The sequence below is a fragment of the Erpetoichthys calabaricus genome, chromosome 13 (assembly GCF_900747795.2).
Source record: "Erpetoichthys calabaricus chromosome 13, fErpCal1.3, whole genome shotgun sequence".
Lineage (NCBI taxonomy): Eukaryota > Metazoa > Chordata > Cladistia > Polypteriformes > Polypteridae > Erpetoichthys > Erpetoichthys calabaricus.
This window is the reverse complement of record NC_041406.2, coordinates 99,238,419-99,257,498: the sequence shown is the minus strand read 5'-3', so window position 1 is coordinate 99,257,498 and position 19,080 is coordinate 99,238,419. Positions and strand designations below refer to the sequence as shown.

The 19,080-nt window shown below is 34.4% G+C and overlaps 1 protein-coding gene across 5 annotated transcripts in view; it reads right to left on the bottom strand.

Annotated features, from left to right (window-relative positions):
* LOC114663785 (intermembrane lipid transfer protein VPS13B-like) overlaps positions 1-19,080 on the bottom strand; it is a 908,960-nt gene that overhangs the window by 407,930 nt on the left and 481,950 nt on the right. For all 5 annotated transcript variants that reach the window (XM_051935849.1, XM_051935847.1, XM_051935848.1 and 2 more), the window contains exons 20-21: positions 12,726-12,835; positions 8,720-8,864 (exon numbers count right to left, since the gene is read on the bottom strand). In XM_051935849.1, coding sequence (XP_051791809.1) covers positions 8,720-8,864; positions 12,726-12,835 — 255 coding nt within the window. The remainder of the gene's footprint in view (positions 1-8,719; positions 8,865-12,725; positions 12,836-19,080) is intronic.

Genomic DNA, 19,080 nt, shown 5'->3' with positions numbered 1-19,080 from the left:
GCTGCAAACTGTGATATTTTATAGCATTATGAACTAACATAACAATAATGTGTAGCTTCCAACCAAACAACTTGCAATGAAGATGGCTGCAGCCATGAGAAAACATCCAAATAAATAAAGATAAACAATAGTAAACATTTTTAAAACTAAAACATACACAACATTTACAGAAACAAACTGTACACATTTTAAAACTGCAGGATCAAAATAGAAGAAGAAAAATATAGAACTTTTTTATTTGTCCCCAGGGCAAAATTTGGGTTTTGACAGAAGCTCTTTAAAGAAGAGTACAACAAAAGCGAAAATGGTTTAAAAGTGGCAGAACAAGTGTGGTTGACTAAGACTGATCAGAAAATGAATTTCTTTTAGATGCAAATATGTCTAAAACATGGTTTACTTTTTATTTTCTTTCTTTCTAGGTACTAAGGTCTTCCATTCAAATCCTAAACAAGAGTGTGTTTGATTAATTGGCAACTCTAAACTGGTCTAATAATATTCAGCATTGATATGTGCATTACAATGGACTGGAGCCATCCAGGGTTGGCTCCTCCACTGTGCTGGATGCTGCCTGGATGGAATCCAAATCTCTTTAACTCTGTACCCAGATTAAACCTATCCAGTAAAAGAAAGGATTTTTTTTGTTTTACCTTTTCCTACACCATTACATAGAATGAATGCATGCATAGATGGGGCTATTTATTTAAGTTAAGAGGAGTAAATTGCTCCTTGCAAGAAATTTTTGGCTTGTTACCATCTGAAGCACAGGAAGCATTCTGGTCCACGTTGTTGACTTCTTCAATTAAAAAAAACACAATATGACTTTACCCTTATCACTTTTTAGAAAACAGCACAGTGAGAGATAATAAATGTACCCATAAACCTTTTCAACATACAGTGAACATAACACTTTTCTTAAATGAATCTAGAATTAAATCTGTGAAGAAAGAAATATGACAAAATAGAGTATTGATCAAAAATGACTGTGGACAAACAAACCTAGAAAAAGCACAGTTCTTGAGAACAGGGTAACAGATAGTTTCATGCTAGCTCATAAGCTAAAAATGTTCAAATCACAACTGACCAAGAAACAATTTGAAAGCAATACCTAAAACTTCCAAAAATAAAATAATGCAGAATATATTTCATCAATGTCTACCTTTATCAGCAGTTACTTCCCTGCTGTCAACTAAGACAGAGTGGAGTAACACAGTGGGGAAGGGAGAATAAATGGGTAAATGTCTAGAAGTGAAATCTTACTTATTTCCATCAACAGTATCATCTGTTCTTCAAAACTTAAATGCATGATTTCTTTCATACAGTTTAATATTAACATAGTCTCTGCTTCTTCAATGTTACTTCATCTCATCCCTCCAACTAATACCACAAAGGAAATAATGAAGGAAAAACAAAAATATTTGGTCAATCAAAACCAGCGTCCTGGGAGAATTAATGCCTGCACATTTTATTCATTACTATTGAACTCCATGCCATAAAATACTTTCACACAGAAATTAAATACCTAATTAATCAAAACGGGACTGGAGCTTTATGACAGAGAAGGAAGTTTAGTTAAATGATGAAACTAAGTCTCCATAGTAAGTTCAAGTAGTTGCCATTCTCCTGATTGTCTGAATTTGAGCAGCATATTGTTTCACGTAATTAGAACCACAAGTTGTAAAAGGCCAACTCTCCTCTGCATTTGATGAAACTAGGAAACAACTTGTAACTGTACAGCACAGATCTTCTACAAATCTGGGGTTACTTCAATTAAAGGTTTTATTTATTTATTTATTTATTTATGAAATTTATTTGCTCTCTTTGACAAAAGATGTTGCCATAACATCACTTATAAAATATGTGCCACTGGCAACAATATGTTAACAAAGAGAAATTAAGGAGATGTTCATGAAATGAAATGAACGAAATTCTTTCCTTAGGTGGCTTCCTAATTCAAAAAACACCTGCATAATATCACTTAGTATACTTCTTACACACTAATATGCTAGCCCAGGCTTTATGTAAGTGGTATTAGCATGATGTCATTCTGGGGTGTGCTTTTTGGATATGACAGGAGGGCAACTTGACTTAAAAATAAGTTAAAACTTTATTTTTTTACTAAATTTTCATTGGATAAGCAGGTGACACTTTTTGGTGTCACTATCCACCTCCACCTAACTATAACAACACACCCCTGCTGTTACCCCCTTCACAGTTTTGAGTGGCAACCTGGATTTAATTAAACTTGTATCACAATATGCGTTGATATACAGAGGTGTTCCAAAAGCAGTGGGAGTATAAAAAAAAGGAGGTCATGTAGCACAACAAACCCTAAATGTTGAATTTTACTCAAAATACAAAATTATTTTTACAGTTTATCTCACAGTATTATTTCCATTTAATCTAACACAGTATCCACAAATACATGTTCACCAGTACCCCTGCTTCTTTAGACATCTGAGGACATCTCCCACTTCTCTGGTGAAGATGGCACAGAATCTATCCGATATCCAGCTGCATTCTGCTTAGGACATATACAATTTTTGCTGCCTTAGAAAGGCAAACATTATGATTAAATACATCAGCCATTCTGCACAACCGCTTTTCTTACTCGTCTGATGTGGAAAACTATATAGAGGCATTGGCACCTGCACCAGTAGATTCAGGGAAAGTTTCTACACATACGTTGCAAGGTAGCTGAAGAGTCAATAATAAAAATTTAAATACTGCAGCATAACAGTGTGTACATAAACATATACAAAAAGTAAATAAGTAAATATGGAAGATAAATATAAACGACAAGGAAGCTGAATTTAAAAAGATGATGTAATATATGTTAATTAACAGTGCCATATCTAAATTACTCTGAATGATTAATATTCATTTGGTAAAACACACTAAAAACTCACAGGTTATTCAAAAACTTTCCAACTTTTGTGCTGAAGCCAATACAAGCTGGGCTTCTTCTAATATGTTCTATTGGAATATTATACTGCTCTAGATTAAGTATGTTGAGAGGATGTTATGTAATTTTACTTAACCAGCACCACATTCATGTTTGTCTTATTCAAGAAATCAGTCAGTCTTTGTCAGAGGTGGGTAGTAACGAGTTACTTGAGTAACTTTTTAAAAAAAATTGTACTTCTAAGAGTAGTTTTATTGCAGCATACTTTTTACTTTTACTTGAGTACATTTGTGAAGAAGAAATGCTACTCTTACTACACTACATTGGGAAACACTCGAATCGTTACCTTTTTTTCCATTATATACGCTGTATTCCAAACATGCACCCCGCGCAGCCGCTGCGTATTCTTTAGCTAAAACTCCCTAAACCGTTTCCCATTCATTCTCTTTAGTAGTGCTAAATGTGTATGTGAATTTCCCTTTGGGATTAATAAAGTATCTGTCTATCTATCTATCTAAACCACTACCGATGCAATCTATTTTCTGCCACTTCCGTTTCGGGGGGTGCTGTTCTGCGCTTTTCACTGCTCTGCCTGCCTGCAGCGTCTGACTTCATAGACATGCTGGGGAGTTTTTTTTTTTTTTTTTTCTTAAGTAAATTGTTAAGTTTAAAATGTTGATCGTGGTTATTTCTGTTGATTAATTAATGCGTTCATTGATTATAGCTAATACTGTTATCAAGTGGTCACTATTTTTGCTTGTTGTATACAATCTATCTAGCGTCTTTCACATCTATCTCCACTCTCACTGCCCATGTCGATTGTCTTTTTGACACAATTCTCCGAGTTGTAAAATACATATACATTATATATAAAACGAAACTACTATTTAGCTAATACTGTTATGCATCTGTCTAGTGCCTTTTCTGTCTGCCTATTATATAAGTGCCTTCCCTATTTATCCATTTATCTAGTGCCTTTCACATGAGAATGTACTCTCAATGCCTGCTTGCCTTTCTTCAGCACCTGTCATATAGTGTCTATCTATCTATCTATCTATCTATCTATCTATCTATCTATCTATCTATCTATCTATCTGTTTTTTTTCTCCTGACAGTTTTATATCTTCTATTATACAGTCCCTTCCCAGTTTATCTATCTAGTAACTTCTCTGTCTGTGCATTATTCAGTGATCTGTCTGACAGTGTATGTCTTACAGAACTTAAAAATAAGAACAGTTATAAGGACACTTGTTCATGTTAATTGCTGTCTCAATTTTTAATTTTTTTTAAAAAGAGCATCCTACATCTAGGCGGCACGGTGGCGCAGTGGGTAGCTTCCCGGGTCCTCCCTGCGTGGAGTTTGCATGTTCTCCCCGTGTCTGCGTGGGTTTCCTCCGGGCACTCCGGTTTCCTCCCACGGTCCAAAGACATGCAGGTTAGGTGGATTGGCGATTCTAAATTGGCCCTAGTGTGTGCTTGGTGTGTGGGTGTGTTTGTGTGTGTCCTGCGGTGGGTTGGCACCCTGCCCGGGATTGGTTCCTGCCTTGTGCCCTGTGTTGGCTGGGATTGGCTCCAGCAGACCCCCGTGACCCTGTGTTCGGATTCAGCGGGTTGGAAAATGGATGGATGGATGGATCCTACATCTATTATACAGTGACTGTGTCAACTATCCGCGACTGGCCAGTCAAGGTAAAGTGAGACTTCTTGTACGTGCACAAGCTGCCTTGTTCTAATGTTATTTTCTATCAGCTGTGCTATATGGAGGGCAAGTGGATATGCAGTATTATACTGTCAGTGTACCGTCAGTATATCTTGTCACTGTAAGTAGTTTGCACTGTTCAAACATACATGTTATCTACTGTAGGTAATGGCTTCAAAAGCTTTGTTGTGAAAAACTGAGATTTGAAACTTTGTGTTATTTCTGCATCTTTATTTTGTAAAGATGTTATTTATTTTTACTCATTTTTTATTTTATTATTTGGAAATAGTAGAATTTGCACATTATTTTATATTTTTGTCTGTCTTATTACAACATTTCTATAAAATAAATAATTTATTATGATCAAACAGTTACTCAGTACTTGAGTAGTCTTTTCACCAAATACTTTTTTACTCTTACTTGAGTAATTTTTTGGATGACTACTTTTTGCTTCTACTTGAGTCATATTATTTTGAAGTAATGCTACTCTTACTTGAGTACAATTTTTGGCTACTCTACCCACCTCTGGTCATTGTTTCTCTCTCTCTAAATAATAAAGATGCTTAAAAGAAATTTGTCTAGCCTAAAGACATGAGACCATCTCTGAATGTGTCTAAGAGAAGATGAATTGCACCTAACAGCACTGTCAGATTTTGCTGGAACTTTAGAACATATCTTTATCCATTTCTAATATGTTGAACCCTGGCAAAATAACACGTTTACTATTTGAGATGTCTTATTAGTTATATTATACACATTCATTTACCTTACTCTATTATCAAAAGCAGCTCACAAATCAAAGTACACAGTGCAATTTAGAGGCAAGTTCAGCTCTACAGTTGCTCCTAGATTTTAACTTACTGACACCATCAACAGACTGTAAACAGATAAATTAAATCCAAGTTCTTTACCTATTAAACATGTATGACCTATCAGGAATGTACAGTCGGTATCTTTTATAAAGCACTAACTAGGAAATATCACCAATACAATACATTTCCATATACAATAAATGTAGCGAGTGTTTTAAAGTTGTACTTACTATATATGTTAAATCAGCTGCCACTGATTAATTATTGTATTAATAATGTAAACCCATTCTAGCACACTGTGTGTGTATATTTACATTTGAAGCAGAAGCAGATTAAGTTCCTTACTCTTCCTTACCGAATAAAAACTGAACTTAGAACCATGTGTTTTGAAGTCCAACATTTTTGCCATTAGTCTTAATGATAATGGTGATCTTCTGTTTATATATAATATTACCTATATTCAGGATAAACATTTCAGATCATCCATCACTTTTTTTTCCAGTGAAATTACAAGCATTAAGGCAGTAACATGTTTATCACAGTCAGTCTCCAATGACGGCCAATACACTACATAATTATTCCCTATTGGCAGTTATTAATGTACAGATAAGTTTGACAACTGCCGTCAATAAGCTAAACCTTTTAAACTATTTTGATAACATTGTAAACAACAACAACAACAACATTTATTTATATAGCACATTTTCATACAAAAAGTAAAGTCAGTCAATAAGTTACTCCTCTTCTACACTAGACTTTTTTGGAGCTGTAGCCAGATGGACCTGCTTGTCATTCTTTGCTGTGATAGAGGTCATTATGAGCAGAGAATGATGCTCTCAAATTCCAGTAGTACACTGAAAAAATATGAAATTAAAAAAATACCAACAAGGAAGCAGAAAATGCATTCTTATCAGTTATTTTCCATCACTTTTTGATGAATCATCATCACAAATACTAGATTAATGGCCATTTTACGAGTTTGCCAAAGTTAACCATTTGTCCTGTAAATCTTTTTTCCTCACTATCCATGATCATGAGCATTCTTTGGGATGAAACCCATTTTTTTCATATCATCTGATATCACACCAAATATCATTTTCCTTGGCCTCCTCTTCCTACTCCAATAGCACCTTTTCAGCCAGAAAAGTACCTTAACCTGTATGCCCTTAGCACTACCACACCAAGTCCCTCTCTCAACTTGGCATTTATCTTCCTTGCAATCAGTGATAGTACACATATCCATCTGATTATTCTGATTCCTGTTCTTTCCAGCTTTGCTGCAACCTTCATCAGCCACATCTATTCCTTGCACATTCAGTATTTCATAAATCTCTTCAGTACCAGACAGACTTCTTTAGATATCAAAGTGGAGGACAGCTCTTAGTATTTTTTCCATGCCCCTCTCACCCTGCCTATCACTGCTGAGCCTGCAACCTCCATCTACACAATATGTCATCAAAGCAGCAGAGCTCCCCTACTTTCTCCAACACAAACATTATCCATATCTTAGTATACAATTTACTATGTCCACATTCTGCCCCGTCATGCACTTTATACAAAAAAGGTTGTACTTTTCACCTGAACACTTCCTTTCATACCCTTACATCTTTTAATCATCAACTTCTGCCAACTGGTGCATTCTGTTGAGTGTCCTCAAACACCTCTACCACACATGACACACTACCATGCATACACCTCTTCCACATCTGCTACCCCTTCACCTTCAGCCATCACCTGGGTTTCTCCTACATTTCCTTTAAAACCTTTTGTTTCCAGAATAGCTTTCAATTTCAGCATCTTCTCCTTTATGTTTGCTTCAATTTTTGCCATGACATTAAAAAGTAATCTCTAATATTGCATTAACAACTGTCTAACAAGAAATCTAGCATCTTAGTATAGTGATGATTGTCAGTTATAGTAACTAAGACCAGCCACAGAATGAACTGACGCTGAGTAAGTTACTAAACAACTTCAAAAAGACACAAAAATAAAAGATATTTTAATTCACAAAGTGATTATGATTAAGTAAGTTAAGTAAGACATCATCTATGTGTATTGTAAAATCCAAATGGCTGACGGCTGGGTACTTCTCTAATTTCGCGTCTTTACTAAAAAGAGATGCAAAATGGCTGGAGCATTTGAATAACATAAGTCTGATCCACACAAATGGAAAAGCCTTGTTGAAGACAAGCTTGAAAGTAAACATACACTCAAAAAAAGAAACAACTAGTACCATATTTATGAATTTATTTATTGTGGATTTCAACACTAAAATAAATGCCCTTGAAATGTTAACAACAAAGTTTCAAGGACTGTTTGAAAAGGCAGCAGGCATTTGGCCTGTCTCTTTCATTTATGAACTATTTTTCATTTATGAACTATTTAAAGGTTTAAGCTTTAGGAAGCTAGCACACCTATTTATTTTATATATTTTGTTTTAAAAGAATAAAAATTTAGTTCTGTACCTAATTCTTCCAGCGGATAGTGCAACTGTAAAATAATAAAGCTGCCTGTCTAAGGGAGCTAAAAACAGATTGTTGTGACATGACATACCTCTTCAGCAAATTCCAAACAAGTTACTTTTACATCTTGGAACTGAATGAGGCAAAGTTTAATAATCTCCCCAAGCCAACTGAGTAATTTTGTCAGAATAATGTTTTCCTCCTAAGGGCGTAAAGTATCTCTAGAAAGTTTTAGGATTTCACATTTTTTGTTTATTGATTAATTCAGAAAGTAAATTAGATAGCTTAACACAGTGAAGAAAATAGCTTCACCACTGTGATAAAAAAAACTGCAGCATTAAAAACTTCTCAAGAGGACTGAAAACATTAAGCAAAATATTACCGGAAAATGAGGAAGGTGTTTGCTGAAAGAAAAACATTACATTTCAAAATAGAAAATTTTCTTCAATATGTAATTACAGATGCACACCTGCTGAAGGGCTAGGAAGCAGGTGACTGCTTCAGTGAGTGGAAAATGTGGCAAAGCAAATGCCGTCAAACCTTCTCCATTACGTCGTCTCCCTGTCCCATGAATACAGCAGGATAATCTGAAGCTGCCTGCATCATATCCTAAGTGTAGGCTAAAGGTTACAAGTGTTAAAATATAATTAACTGCTGTAACTGTTAATCTAACATAAAACTGAGTGGCAATCATACATAAAGCCACTAATTATTATTATTATTATTATTATTCTACTGACATAAGAACATTTATTTAAGAGCAACAGATGTGTCATAATGTTTCCACTGCTGATCTCAGAAAATTGAGATTTTCAAGTTCACTCAGGGAGAAAGCTGAACCTACCTGTTGCTGTTTTAGTTTTTACAGGGCTGCTGGCATATTCGGAGGCCTGATTTGACAGCTGTTTTGCTAATGGTGTACTTCCAACAGAGGCTTCATCCTCTTTTTTCTTGCTGATGGGTACTGCAAGAGGAGCTGTTGCAGAAGGCTGCAGAAATACAGAAGAATGTGCACTACTGTTTACTTGAAATGCACAGAAATTTGCAATACTAATTTTTAAAAAGGCAGAATAATTATTTTGTTCAAATAACTCAAATATTAAGAATGGAGGAAAAACAATCAAAAAAAGAGAAGGAAACTTTCAATTTGAACTCTCAGCTGAATATCTGGATTTACTGGTCTTTGATTTTTTTAAAAATATTTTTACGAAAGGACAAACTTGGTTTCAAATCCAATATATAATACATTCAAACCTGGAAAAGCTAAAGTCAGAGAACAAAGTTTAAATAATAGATTGCAACAACTTTCCCTGATATAAAAAAATATCTTAATTCTTGATAATATCAAAAAAAATACCAGGATTTTACTTCTTCTGATTTATCATTTATTAGTGAAACTTACCTACAATCACTGTGAATATTTTACATTCAAATTAAAAACCAAATTCACTAAATAAATTGTATGAGATTTTAACACATAAAGGTAAAGATGCAAAGTACTGTGTAGAGATTCTGCGGTTTTACCTATGTTGCTGTTATGTGCATATTTTTATTTTCATACAAAACACTGCATGTTAAAATTTAAGTAACAGAAACAGTGCCTTTTGGAAAAAAATGCACTATACAAAAATGACATTTTTATAATCTGAAATTTAATTTAAATAAAATGTAATAATATGTTACTTTTAAAGAAATGCACCGTTGACTGTAGTAGCCAGTAAAGAACAGTATTATCTATATATATATATATATATATAAATATATATATATATATATATATATAAATATATATATATATATATATAAATATAAATATATATATATATATATATATATAAATATATATATATATATATATAAATATATATATATATATATATATAAATATATATATATATATATATATATATATATATATATATATATATATATATATATATATAATATGTTACCGCGGCTGTTCGTTTGCCTGTCCAGCATTTTAAACCACCTGTAGCTCGCAAACCGTTTGACCTGAAATTTGGTACTCATATACTATGTGATGTCTACTATCCGCTTTCGGGGTGATGTTTCACCTCCATGGTTATTCCTTTTTATTTTTATTTTATTGTAGAATCAACTCTCGGCAGCAGGCAGCAGGGTGGTGCATGTGCATGGGCACCATTCTCATCCCTTACTACCTTCGCCTTCACTTCCTCTACCTCTTCATATCTTAAATCATTCTTGAGGCAGATTGAAGACTTAAATGCCATCTTAAGTGAAAAATTAAAGAAAACAAACTAAGTAATTGCAACACAACTAACTTAATCAGTTTTAGAAAAGATGCAGACGAAAGAAGAGAAGAAGCTGACCGCTAGGGTATAGAAAAGAAGAGCTGCTCACGAAGCAACAAGCGCATCAACCTCTGAGCAAACGAATGCTAAACGTACAGAGAAAGAAGATGAACACTATGAATGCTCAAGTCAAGTGTATTTACTGCACATTATTGTGCAGTATGCCGTTACTGGTATAAAGATAATGCACTTAAAAGACAGGCAGATTTCTTTGGCAGAACCACCAATAATGTGCTCCGACTAAACTCTAGGACAAGTCCTTGGCTAATGTCCTTCATATGAAACAAAATAACTTTATCTATATTTAAGCTCTGAATCCTTGAAAGAACTATTAAACACTGATAATCATGTTTAGAAGACTACCCATCTTACTTAATATGAAATATTGATAATTAAGATCAGACTCAGCCAAATTGTGCAATAAAGCTGAACTTCAGTGTACAATATAAAGTGTTTAATTCATCTAACAGTTTTGAGGAAATTGTAAAGAGAAATTTACTAATGATAAGGCTGGATTAAGCATCTATAAAAGGTCATGTATGTCAGTACATTCTCATTTAAAATCAACAAGCATTCAAAAATGGAGGATTTTTTTTTTCATTATTGCATTTTCTTAGTTTTGTTAAACTGCAACTGATTCTAAATCATTTAACTTCTTCCATTGTGTTTTTCTGATTTGTTTAATTCTCCTCAAGATGTAAAATAGGTCATCAGCACTGATTTAATTGGTGTTCTTGGTGCTGGTCTCTCCGAAACCATTTTCAAGTCTTTATCAATAATTCACAAGCAGCTGCTAGCTATAGCAGTCATGAAATAAATGCCACCTGCTGTATATCTTTTTATGTATTAAATTTGACATTTTTATCTTAAAACTAAATGTATTTATTAATGGTGGCATTGATTTAAGACCAAGAACTAGACTTCAGTCTTTCTATGATTTGTATTCCATTACTAAACTTATAATTACATGAAAAAAACGCATATTTGAAGAAGTAACGCAAATGGAATTATTTACATTTCTGCTTGTATGTGTCTGGAACATGCATGTAAAGAGTAAAATGCATAAACCTTAAACTTAACCTTTCCTGGTTTGGCTCTTGCCATGATGCTGGGATAAAATGTAAATATTGTCTGTTTGGCTGATCTACAACAAGTTACAAAGAAGTCCTCTGCCATATAAATATAGTACATAACTGTAAAAATAAAAATAATAAAAGTAAATGAAAAAGAAATGAGAAATGCTAGGAGTACTCAACATGAAGTTAGCATTATACCAAATGTGTACAGGTTTCAATTTGATACATGACTTTCCAATTCTTAAAGCTTATCAAAGGAATTAATATATAGCAGAATTTTGGATGTTTATATAATGTAGTGTATAATTAGATATATATCAAAAAGTTGTAGCATGGCTCTGAGGCTAAGGATCTGCGCTGGTATCCGTAAAGTTGCCGGTTTGAATCCCCATTACTGTCAAAAGAGATCCTCTGCTGGGCCCTTGAGGAAGGCCCTTAACCTACACTTGTTCCAGGGGCGGCGAATAATAGCTGACCCAGCGCTCTGACCCCAAGAGGTATGTAAAAACTAATAAATTCCTAATACAAGAAATTGTATAAGACAAAATTTTGAGTTTTTTGTTCTTTATTTTAACATTAATATTAATTAAAGACTAACAACAACAACACAAATTATATATTCTTTAAAGTATGTTCATCCATCATATTATCTTGACACAGTCTAAATGCATAAAATGCTTTTGGTATTTGTGCCCTTTTTCCTTCAGTTTTCTTAAGACACAGCTGGTTATTTGTTTTTCAAACAATACACATAGAGTAGGAAGCCTTAACCAGGAAAAGTATGTTTGCGCACAGATTTAGTAGTGTAATACACATACACACACAGTGGGTATAGAAAAGAATCATCCCCTTCAAAATATTAACAGACAAAAATTTTAAATACTGTAGTTGTTTAATTACACTGATAAATTAAAACCATACCAGCTAAGGGTTGCTGATATTGACTTATATCAGAAATAAATGCATGGAGTTAGTACTGATTGAATTCCTGTGTGTTCTGTGCATAATTCATTGTAAAGGGATTAATACAATTAAAAAAATCTATGCTATGACAAACCCAGTGAACAAATGTAATTCTTGAGATTTGAAGCTGTAGATCTCCTTTACCTGTTTTGAAAAGGATGGGGTTCCTTGACTTTTTAAAAACTCTCTTTCAGATTTGAATGAACTTTGTTAAAACAGCATGTCTTTGGGCAAATCTGAAATGACTATGTTATACAAGTAAAGTGATAAAGAAGAAAAATAAAAATAAAAGCTTTCACAACTCTTAATTGTCCAGCAAAATGATTTACATGTGCTCTCTTTTTTGAGTTATTACTGCTAAAGTCACAAACTGTTTAAGTGCATCATTAAAGAGATGACTCCCCTAAAATATTTTAAAAGGGGGTGGGAGAAACAGACATTTATTTTAGTTATTACAGAAAACTATGTCATGCACTACCTGTGTAGTGTGTCTGCTGCTGTTCCTCTGGGGCTGGTGAAGCAACCACATGTAGAAGACTGGGTCCACATTGATTGAGAATCCCTGAATGCTAGCTAGCAACACAGCACCTGTAAGAGAGCAACACACCCCACATTAACATTTCTGGCATATTAGAGAGCTGATTCAAGTAGCTTTTGGAAGCACAGTAATATTCTGTTTGTACAGAGTACCGTAGCATAGTGTAATACACTATGATGTTACTGGTTTCTTCATTTGAAAGTGTTTTTATTCACTTGTATCTTTGAAATATTGCATATTATATGCTAAATGCAAATCATGAAAAACTAAGAGTGGATTAACAGTACATCAAAATAAGGACTTGTACTCCACGCTGAATATCAAGCCATTAATTTAAAATGAAACAGCACCATTCAAATTAATCAACTTTGTTTTGCAGTTATTTTTCTGACCATAACCTGTTGCTTTAAAAAAATAAATGCTGGTGCTTTATTAAGCTACAAATAAGAAAACAGCTAATACAGCTTATATCCACCATGTTCAATGTTTATAACAAAATCAAATACCATCATATTCAAAATGTATCTGAAAATCTGGATTATCACTGTAGGGGTACACTGATACACAACCAACCCATGTACTTGGAACTGTTTAACTACATATCTGTTTTGATGGGTGAAATTTAGAATAGGTTGGAACAGGACCTCTTAAAACGGAGGTTATAGAGTGCTACATTAAGAGGGCAACTGATGGTAACAACTGTGCTAGAGCTGATGTTGTCAACTATGTTATATTTCATTATTACAAATCCTAAATTGTGAGGCTTCAAAGTCCTGGTTAGAAATTGCTTAACTCACTGATTATATTCAATCTTGTTAAGTATTGCTTCACATTATATTTTAGTTGCCAAAGAAACATGGGAACAAAGAACAATCTGAATATGAAATCAGTCATAGTTTACATTGCACGGTCAACAGAATTTATCATTACAAAGTGTTCTAAAACTAGATTAGAACATAGTAAGAACCGTATGAGCATCTTTAAAGCTCATTCATCTCTTAGATATTTTAAGTAGGTGCTGAATTTCACAATGGTCTTTTTGAAAGTCATCAATAAGCCATCAAACCAAGAAAACCATTTCTATCTCTCTGAGCCTTACGAAAGGGCAGCAATTGGCACCACCTACTGTTAAAAAAACAATTTCATTTAAAGACAAAACCATGGCCTTCTCAATCACTGTTAAACAAAGTGTAAATGCATTGCCAAAAATAACATTTTCTTTTGATAAATCTGCATGAAACCCAAACCTTTCTGTGGGTTTAGATTATTCTCTAAAAATTAATCTTTACCAACAATATCAGCCTGAAGTAATGCATTAGGATTGTATCAGTAATGACTAGCATGCCTGGGGGATTAAAGGCAGTTCTCTGCGGTACTGTGGAATGCTTAATTTTGCTGATAAGACGACATTTTATTTCTTTGACACAATATGCTTTTAATGGGCTTCAAAATTCTATTCACAAGATCTTTAGCATACTGTGGATAAGTATGTCATTACTATTCCTATGACTTCTTTGTTCAAATTGGGGTTACAAAAGTTAGATAGCACTGTGAAACTACAATAAGAGATCACACTTAATAAAAAATGCAACTAAATGACTGCATTACAAATGACTGCCAAGACCATGTGGTATATCAGAAACAAACAGAGACTGCTTAAATGACAGCAGGGCATTTCACAAATGGGTATTCTTAAAAGAAATGCCCACATGTGAGAACTTTAAATTCTGACCTTGAGCACAGATGTAAGATGGTGTTCAATTGTTTATTTAACTATAATTTAGGAAGCAGTTTCTAAACATATTAACTCTGATACTGCATCAGTCTGATAGTCTTTAAAAAGTAATAAAAGCATACTCAGGAACATGCCTAGAGAAAGAGAAGACTGCTTAATTTAAGGTATGACTATAATACTGCATTATTCATTAAAAATTACAAATGACAATACAGAAATAATTCTGAGCTCAAGTACATATCAGCAACTGAATATATTCTTCATTTTCTTTTCCTGCCTTTTCTTAGACAGAAAAGCCAGGGCCTGTCCAGTCAGTTAAGGGGAAGTAACAGGAAGATTAAGTATTTGTACCTCTACCAACATGTGGAAACTTAACTTTGCTGATCAATTAAAGGAATGAATTGCCATAGGTAAACACTGTCACTTAAATAAAACCCTACGGCTATTACAAGCCATGAAGAGTATTAATATATCTACTGTGTTTGGAAACACCAAAACATGAAACGTAATTATGAAAGGATTTCAGCAGTTTATTGGTATAATTTGCCTCTAATTAAAAGCTTTGTTGAAAACAAACACAGCAGCATCTGTAGTCCTCCAAGAACCAAATTCCACCACACTTACTTAAAAAGGATTCTATCTAATATGAATCATAAACACTGCAAAAAAACTGGTATACAGTAATCCCTCCTCCATCGCGGGGGTTGCGTTCCAGAGCCACCCGCGAAATAAGAAAATCCGCGAAGTAGAAACCATATGTTTATATGGTTATTTTTATATTGTCATGCTTGGGTCACAGATTTCACAGAAACACAGGAGGTTGTAGAGAGACAGGAACGTTATTCAAACACTGCAAACAAACATTTGTCTCTTTTTCAAAAGTTTAAACTGTGCTCCACGACAAGACAGAGATGACAGTTCTGTCTCACAATTAAAAGAATGCAAACATATCTTCCTCTTCAAAGGAGCGCGTGTCAGGAGCACAGAATGTCACATAGATAGAGAAAACAATCTCTAGCAAACAAATCAAAAGGGCTGTTTGGCTTTTAAGTATGCGAAGCACCGCGGCACAAAGCTGTTGAAGGCGGCAGCTCACACCCCCTCCGTCAGAAGGAGGGAGAGAGGGAGAGGGAGAGAGAGAGAGAGAGAGAGAGAGAGAGAGAGAGAGAGAGACAGAGAAAAACAAACATGCAAAAATCAATACGTGCCCTTCGAGCTTTTAAGTATGCGAAGCACCGTGCAGCATGTCGCTTCACTAAGCAGCTGCACAGAAGGTAGCAACGTGAAGATAATCTTTCAGCATTTTTAGACGAGCGTCCGTATCGTCTAGGTGTGCGAACAGCCCCCCTGCTCACACCCCCTACGTCAGGATCAGAGAAAGCGCAAGAGAGAAAAAGAAAAGTAAGTTGGGTAGCTTCTCAGCCATCTGCCAATAGCGTCCCTTGTATGAAATCAACTGGGCAAACCAACTGAGGAAGCATGTACCAGAAATTAAAAGACCCATTGTCCTCAGAAATCCGCGAACCAGCAAAAAATCCGCGATATATATTTAAATATGCTTACATATAAAATCCGCGATAGAGTGAAGCCACGAAAGGCGAAGCGCGATATAGCGAGGGATCACTGTACACGCTTGAATTATATCTTTCTACATCTCCTTCAGATTCTGACTGTAATATCCACTTCATAAAGAGAAATAATAGAACTTACCTGCAGATTACTAAGTGGAGTAGAGGTGGACTTCTTAAAGGCAAAGTAACAGGTCTTTGAGAGCCAGAATTCTTGCTGATTGCCAGGTGTTCAAATACTTATGTGCAGCAGTGCAATACAAATAAATTCTGTACAAATCATACAGTGTGATTTCCTGATTTTTTTTTTTTACATTCTGTCTCTCACAGTGGGAATGCACCTACAATGTGAATTTCAGACCCCTCCATGATTTCTAAGTGGGAGAACTTGCAAAATCGCAGGGTGTTCAAATACTTATGTTCCTCACTGTATCATTACTTGGGTAAAGTTGGAATAAAACATGAGCTTCTAACACAGGTAATCTCTTTGGATAATGTAATTTTTGGTAATGCAAGCTTTACCCAAGTAAAGCTAGGTTCATCTAATTACTGGCTCTATCCATGACATCCCATAAAATGGTAGCAAAGTAACTATGTTCAGGTTTCACTTCCAAATGATTTCGTAGACTACTGTAAGCAATTTAGTGTCACCAATAATTCTGACCACATACAATTAGCTTGAAACAAGAAGTGGGAAATGAACTTAGCTGACATTCCACCTCCTCTTCAACCATGGAAGTCACTTTTTACCATAACTAAGTGGCTTCTTTTCCTCTTTCTTCAAACAATAGATTTAAAATATTTTTCCATATATTTTTTAATGTTTTTAAGAACAATAGGAAATAAATGAAAATGACATAATACAAAAAAATAAAAACTAAATTTAATTTTGAAGACTTTCAAAAGTAATGTCATTATCATTTTTATTCTGCTTTTCCAAGGCTAGTGGTGCAGTAGCAACATGCTGAGCCATCCTCACAAGGGTTCCTTGCTACCAGCAACCTGAACTATGGACTCAACTTTGGTCTCAAAAAAGCTTCCCTTACATGTCTTTGTCCTTTTGGATCCTACTGTATGTAGTTTCTTTTAGTTTAGGTTTTGCCTTTATACTGAATCTTTCATTGACTACTAATTAAAAATATTTGTAAATGCTTCCCTAATTATGTGTGTTTTGGTTATTGCTTTCCTCAATTTGTGACAAAAATTCTTTACTCTTCATTTTTGCGTTGAATCTTTACGCTCACTACCACTCTTAAGGTCCTCACAAAAATCCAACATTTGTACTCTGAAATTGTGGCAATCACATTTATGCCACACATGTAGGTTTCCTTAAAAGCACAATTTTGTAGACGTTAAGTATTTCACAGAACACAAGGGATGACAACTTTTAATGAAAATGTTTCTTTTTGTATTTACTATTGATTTTATGTGTCCATGTGTTAAAAGGGTTGCATTTGAGTAACACCACTTCATAATTAAATAAACACTTTAAAGCAAACAAACATTTAAGATGTGCCATAGACTGAATAGCTTAGTACAATATGTGCTTTCTAATTGTCAAAACAACAACCACTGAAGACATGCATCATATCACACCCATATGCCAAATACTTGCAACATTTTATACTTCAGAAAGCTGTGCCATGGAAATGAAAGCAAACAGTTTTGGTTAATTTTTAAGCCAAGTAGCTAAACTAAACATTACAGCAGCATGTGCTATGCAGTTAATTATAGTGCCCATGACCTCATGACTGAAAGGTGTCTCCAAGTCCCTATACGTTAAACAGGTGTTTGGTCCTTTTCAAAGGGCTTGAGAAAGAATTTATTTCACATTAGCTCAACCTGTTGACATTGAGTGCAGTATCTCACTTGCAATTTAATAAAAGTTGATCTGGGGAGTGTAACATTGGAAGGAGCCACACCAATTCACCAAGGTCCAGCACGCAAATAATGTAGTAATCATCCCTGGATGCTGGCTTGCTTGACTTAAAACAGATGCAGCTTCAATCACCAAATGTGGAAATATCTTGCATTATACATAAGAAACAAACAGAAGGGGAAAAAAAAAACCTGCACTAGACTTCCTCCACTAGGTCAGAAATTTTCATTTCTGCAGTTCCAAACAGGCTTTACCAATTAGTGATCTGAGGACACTGCAATCATTTTCACTTAGATCCTTAACTGAAGAATAAGACCAGAAGCACAGATTGCAGGCAACATTTTGGCCATGAAAAATGAAAGACGCTTGCTGAATGCCATGTTTATAAAAATACAAAACAATCAATATACTATCCTCATGAAATATATTGTTTGTGTAATTCTCATAGGGTTTGAATTGTGGAGCACTACAGTAGACTATAGAAAAAGAATTATCAACCTGCATCAAAAATGAACAGAAAACAACAAGTTTCAACACTTTTAGAGATATGACACTCTAACACATGCTTTAAAATAAATATATTAAACTTAGGCTTTTGGTTTCCCAGTAATCAAACCCTTCAGAAAGTTGTATACCATTTCTGAGTATTAATAAGGAAATTTCTTCCAAACACTGTTTAAAATCTGTGTGAATTCCAATTAACATGGATACCTGTGTACCTTATTTCTTTAAGGTAGTCAATTTTAAACATGTTTAGTTTAACCAGTTATCCAATTTAAGTTATATATGAGCCAGAAACAAAGCATCAACACAGGCAAAACTGAAATTACTGAGAATGGAACCACTCACCTACATGGAGGTGGTTTAGATCTTTCAATCAACCTGACTGAAAGGCTCTGAATGATGGAAGCTACTGGAACTCTTGACGTAAACCCAGTACATTCTTCACACAAGGACTCAAATGCAGGTTCAAACCAGGACTTAAATAATGTTATGACTGTAATACATGCCACTATTCAATCACACTACCTGATTTTCTTTTTCTGAAAGGTTTAAGGTAAGCACTCATGTTTATTATATAAGCCCATTTAAATTATAACTGTTCTACCCTCA